General features: G+C 45.2%; 1 protein-coding gene across 1 annotated transcript in view; it reads right to left on the bottom strand.

Annotated features, from left to right (window-relative positions):
* Positions 1-5,613, bottom strand: part of NECAB1 (N-terminal EF-hand calcium binding protein 1) — a 123,181-nt gene extending 117,568 nt beyond the window's left edge. Inside the window, exon 1 of the mRNA XM_019550306.1 lies at positions 5,423-5,613. Coding sequence (XP_019405851.1) covers positions 5,423-5,521 — 99 coding nt within the window. The 5' untranslated portion in view covers positions 5,522-5,613. The remainder of the gene's footprint in view (positions 1-5,422) is intronic.
* Between the last annotated feature and the right edge of the window lie 200 nt (positions 5,614-5,813).

Here is a 5,813-nt window from a genome sequence, read left to right as displayed (position 1 = left end):
GCGGCTGCTGAGGGGGTGTCTGGGGGGCTTCGGGGGAGCGGGGGCACAGCGGGCTTCACCCGCGCGTGTCTCTCCGCTCCAGAGCCTAACTCTCACCGCTCCAGAGCCTAACTGATTTACACGATTCATATTTACATATTTACATGATTCATATTGTTATCTTCAGTGTATACAGGTCTGTATGTTTCTCCACACTGTAAATGAGGAATTCTCCAGAAGCTGTTTAATACTTAGGATGAAATACTAGCTCCATTGTGTAAACTTGTATTAAAGTGACTATTTGGGGGAAGATGAGCAGATACTCTTCTAGCTCTCTTTGCTGCTGTCTTGAAGGAAGGATACAAGGCACTAATGTATCTAAAACAAAATAATCATGTTAGTGAATCTCCTGCCGTAGAAATTTTTGGAGGAGTGCCATTGTGCTGTGCTCAGATGCACTGACCATATTTTGACATCTCTTCCAGTTTGGCTTGTCCACGTACCACTAGCTGACTTTTGGGGTGGAATAACACCATGAAACAGTTTTCCATGGAGCAGATGTATTTGCAGCCTGCTTGTATATGCCTTCTGAAACCTGGAGCCATATCACCACAGAGTTTTCCACTGTTATTTGGTGCACCAAGGCCAGGATTTTACCTTTAGATTAATTTCCCCCATTGCCATGTAAGAGAGTTATGCAGAAAGTATTCATCAATACTATGTAAAGTAAATCTTCATCAGGTTTCTAAATTCCACAGAAATGCATAGATGCACAGAATAGGCAGCAGTTTTCAAATGGTAATGAATACTGTTGAAAATTCCAGGAAGTAGATATGGCTCTCAAAGACAATTAGAATAAAGAAGACCAGTAATGATGCAACTAAGAAGCTAGCCAGGATTATGTTAAATAAATCACCTAATGTGTAGCTGTATATTCTTTATTAGAGATGGGACCAACTTAAAAACTCAGTTGCAAGCAGCCCTGGTTGCCTTTTATTACTGTAGAACAACTGATTTAAAAAATAAATTGCTTTCATAACTCAAATCTGAACTCCAGGATATGCAAAATCGAGATCTATATATGTTGAATTAATTTACTTTCCTCAATAAAGGGGGTATTGTAACTCAGTTTTCAGTACCAGCACTGGGCTGCTCATTTTCTTTGAATTTTTATTCCCACAGAAAATATTTTACCAACAGCAAATTACTAAAGTTGAAGAATTTTAAAGTGGAGGTGCTGCAAAAAGATAAAAATCTAGGAAGCCAAAGGACCTTCTGATGCATTTTAAAAGCCGTTTTAAATCTGGTTTTACACTCTTGTTCCTAAGACTCTTTTTAATGGGTCAAAAATAATCCTAGGTGCCAAGCTTATTGTTTTGTTTTGTTCATTTGTCAGCCAGAATTCATTTTCCTTCCATGTACTATGTGGAGCAAAGGGCAAAATGCCCCTCCATTTATCCACTTCCTTTCTTGTGCACCAGTAATAGGGTGTGCTGTTCTGGAATTAATAGCTGTTAGTTAGGATCAGCTGCAAAGGCAGCAAGAGAACTCACAATCAGCTCAATTTTTATAACTGGAAGGATGGAGAGTTGTGAGTTTTTAAAAACACATATTTTTAGATCTTGAGCCAAATATCAGGCTTTCTTATGCAAGACTTTACCTGAATAAAAGAGAAGAGTGTGTATCCCCAGAGGCTGCAAGTGAAAGGGGCTAGTGCTGAAATCCTATGACAGGAAAAGATTCCTGAGTTGCAGATAGCTGTGACTAATGGGTTTGATAATGAGAAGGAATGGACCATGCTCCCCAAAAGGGGTAAATTTTGCACCAACACATGGCTAGTGGCATAACTGATCTCAAGTTATTTGTGCTATGAGCAGCTCTGGCCTGTGCACAATTGAATTGGCTGTCACAGCTAACACTTGTTGAGATAACCATGTTATAGGTTCAATCAGTCGTATAACTAGATTAGGTGAAGGCGGCAGCTAGACACAAATTCAGAGGGGGCATGAGAACAGTGGTTCCCAGGGAGCCTATACTGTGAGAGTTGCTAAAGCTGATGTGTGGGAAGCCCACCCCAGTGACAGCAGCCCTGAGCACCTGCCAAGTCAGCTGCTGCAGCCAGGGTGCAGTGACCCTGTGTCCAGCAGCAGCAGCCAGAGTCTTTGAATCTCCAGGTGGGGTAAAACTTGCTTGCAACCTCCTCTCCTCTCTGATCCACATAACATAATGCCCCCACTACTCTGCCCAGCTCATCAAAATGGTTAGTTAGGCCTCTGGGTTCAGCATTACAAACTCACCCTAGTTAATATTTCAGTTTGCATTGCTGTAAGGCAGGGGCAGGCAATTCTTTTGGGCAGAGGGCCACTTACTGAGTGTTGGCAAGCCATCGAGGACTGCATGACAGGCAGCTTAATATTAAATTTTCTAAATTTTGTAGGGGCCTCACAGGCCGCATAGAATGGCCTGGTGGGCTGCATCCGGCCCCCGGGCCGCATTTTGCCCACCCCTGAGCGTAAGAACATTTGAGGACCAGGAGTTAGTGCTTAACTTGGCTCATTCAGAACAGTGGTGTCAAAGCAGACACTAGAAATCCTCAGTAATAAAACTCGGGGGAGTGTAATATAAAGACTCTAAAACATTATTGCCTTGGAGATCACGAGAGTTGTGTTAACAGATAAATATTAGCAAGTACGTTATCATGCACTCTGTCATACAAATATATTTATGGGTAGGCCAGATGAAATCAAGGCCAACAGATGGCCCTCCATAAAGATCCTTCAGGAGATACATAATATAATAATACCTGAGCCTGAAAATTAAGACTAGGAGCTCTAGTTATCATTTTCTTATATAGCTCACAAGCCTACCAAACAGTAGTTAGTTAACCCAAGGCACAGCCCAGCCTATCCCAGCATCAGCACACAGTGGTTCCTGGTTGGAATTGCAGCCATACAGATGCAATGGTAAACTATTGTTCAGCAATCTATTGCAGCATCCAAACACAGCTGTAGAAACATCAAAAGCAGCCGTATGCCCTGTCCTGATTAGACACGGGAACAATGCCTGAGCAGTCCCATTGTGCTGCAACCATGTTTGTCTCATGTGTACGACTCTTGAATTTATTCTCCAAGAAAAAGCTATTGAATTTGACTAGACGCTTTTGACAGATTTGGGTCAAATTCATTGAACAGCTTTGGTCAAATAAATGCTGGAGAAAAATAAAATTGAATCTGTTGAAATGGTTTGGGTTGGATTCATGGTGGTGATCATGTGTGCGTGTGTGTGTGCGCGTGTGTATACACGTGAGTGCACCAGCACTTTCCTTCAGTTCCTTTGCTTTTATTCAGAATGCCTGAAAAGTAAATGATTCAAGTCAAATGAAATATTTAATTTGATCTGAAACTAAATATTTGCAGTTCATCAGAATTCTTTTAAAAACTCAGATTTAGATCTACATGAAATGATTTTTTTTTATTAGGTTTTATGAATAACCTCATGCAGCCTTGCATCTTATGATCAATCAGGGTTGGTTTTTGTTTTTTTGCTTACTGCAGAAAAACTTCTGCTAGGTGCAGCTTCTTTAACAGTGAACCCTTTGATTATTTAGGAGATTCTACTGGGTATGTCTCAGTTTACTATTCTAGTTTATGTCTGGAAGTAGGTTCCATTTGTTCTCTATACTTCTCTCTTTTTTCAAACCAACAGCTCTGTCTTTGCAATGCACCTAAATTTTTTGCTTGAATGTGAGCTATGAGCACACAAAGGATGAATATACCCCAAAGCACCAAAGCAATATCCAGAAACAGAACTTTCATTGTGACTACAGGACATAAACATGAACAGCTATAGTGGCAATATAGAAAGTAAGCCCATCTTAAATAGTTACATAAGGAATATAGAAAAATCAGGAGACTAGTAGTGATTATTTTAATTAAAGACTGAACAAAATTGCTTTGGCCTCTTCATGTGATCACTTCAGCGATATGGTCTATTGCTTGTAGGTTCCTTAGTGCAAGCATTTTGCATGCACACACGAGATAAAACACATGATTACTAACATATGTATTCTGTTTGAATTATTTCTAATATGAGGATGAAAGTCAGTTGGGTGTAGTGTTCTACAGGGCTTATCAAATCAAACGGGTAAATGCACTAACTGACAAAATACTTCAACTGTAAGGCCTCTGGGCAAGCACCACCTTTAGCCCCTTTTCAGGTCTAAAACTGGATATGTTTTTTGTTAATATTATTGCACTTGATGTTTTCCACTTTTGTTAATATTATTCCACTTGAGACAAGGCTGTTTCTTGTGAAGTGCTGAGCACTGTGTCATGGAACCTGCAAGGTCCTTACCAAAGGGGGCCTGAAAATGGTATTTTTTTTCCTGTTGTCCAATTATTGTTATCATTATCTTTGCCAAAGGGGGGCCTGATACTGAAAGTTCGCTCGGGGCTGCCAGGAGTCTAGGTATGGTGCTACTTATTAGACTTTTGTATGTGGCTTTCAGAACGCTACAGGTCAGCCCCTAAATGCCCTTGATTGCACTGGAGCCCAGTGGGAGGGGAAGACACCCTGCATCTCTCCAAGGATAAAACAAGAATTAAAAGATCAGCACTTAAATGCAGCAGGCAGGACATTTCCAAAAGTGAATTGATTTTTGACTCAACAGTAAATTCAAATGACTCGAGGTCTGTGAATCTTCTCCTAGCACTTTCTTCACATCCACACCCAAAGCAAACCTATTCTGCGTGCATGTTGATACAAATAACAAAACGGATAATCCAGTGTTTCTCTGCCAAGGTGCTGCAGCCACGGGCTGTCCCATTGGCATTAAAAACATTGTAACCTGGTGGGGACTTCCTGAATTATTTGCAACAGCAGAACTGTCCTGTTACATTTCTGCAGTCAAAAAAAAAAAAAGAAAGTAAAAACGAAGAGCTGCCCTTTCCCAAGGGGCGCCTCGAGGCCGACTCGGGGGCCTCCAGTCTAAAAAGGTTGAGAGCCACGGAGATCACCAACCCTGACTGTAAAGACCTGCTTGCTAATGTCTCGCCCAGTTTCCAGATGAAGAAGCAGCTCCAGTCCCAGACGCTCCTAACATTTTGCTCGGAAGTCCCTGCTCTAAATCATTCACTTAGAAAGCAAAAAGAAGAGGAAGAGATCCGGGGAGGGAGGAGGTAAGTCATGAGCAGGTCCTTGAAGCGCTTGGGCGGTCGGGGGGGGGTCTTCCCCCGAGCCCGTGCCGTGGTGCCCGGCGCGGGGAGAAGGGGGAAGCTCCCCGTGGCCCCCGGGCTCACAACCCAGGGCTGATTTCGTTACCCCGCTCCCCGGCCTCGAGGCACCCCGGACAGGCTCGCTGCACCCCGGGGGGGCGCCCCGGGGACACTGGAGGCGCCCTCGCAAAAGACCCGCGCGCCGCGCTCCCCCCCGGGCCCGCACTCACGTCCAGGAAGATGGACATGCCCTTGGTGGGCGGCAGCGCGGAGTTGAGCTCCTCCGAGGAGGCGGTCGGGGAAGGCGACAGCTCCCGCCCGTCCTCCATGCCTCCGTCCGGGGCTCCGCCGCGCCCGGCTCCGGCTCCGGCAGCCGCCGCCCCCGCAAACTCCTCCTTCCCGCCGGGTCCCTCCTCCGCCACCTGCGCCCGGCGCTGCCCCGAGGCCTAGAGCCGCCGCCTCCCGCCTCCCGCCTGCGTGTGGGGGGGCCCCGCGCCCAGCGGACACTCCCTGCCCGCCCCCGGGGGCCCTGTGGATGCGGGGCCAGCAGCAGCACAGGAGCCGGTTCAGGGCTGCGGTCTGGGGGGAAGGAAGCTGCCAGGTCTGCCACTGCCTGGCCCA

This window comes from Crocodylus porosus, unplaced genomic scaffold (genome assembly GCF_001723895.1).
Source record: "Crocodylus porosus isolate Cpor-Errol unplaced genomic scaffold, CroPor_comp1, whole genome shotgun sequence".
Lineage (NCBI taxonomy): Eukaryota > Metazoa > Chordata > Crocodylia > Crocodylidae > Crocodylus > Crocodylus porosus.
This window is presented reverse-complemented; position numbering and strand designations above follow the sequence as displayed.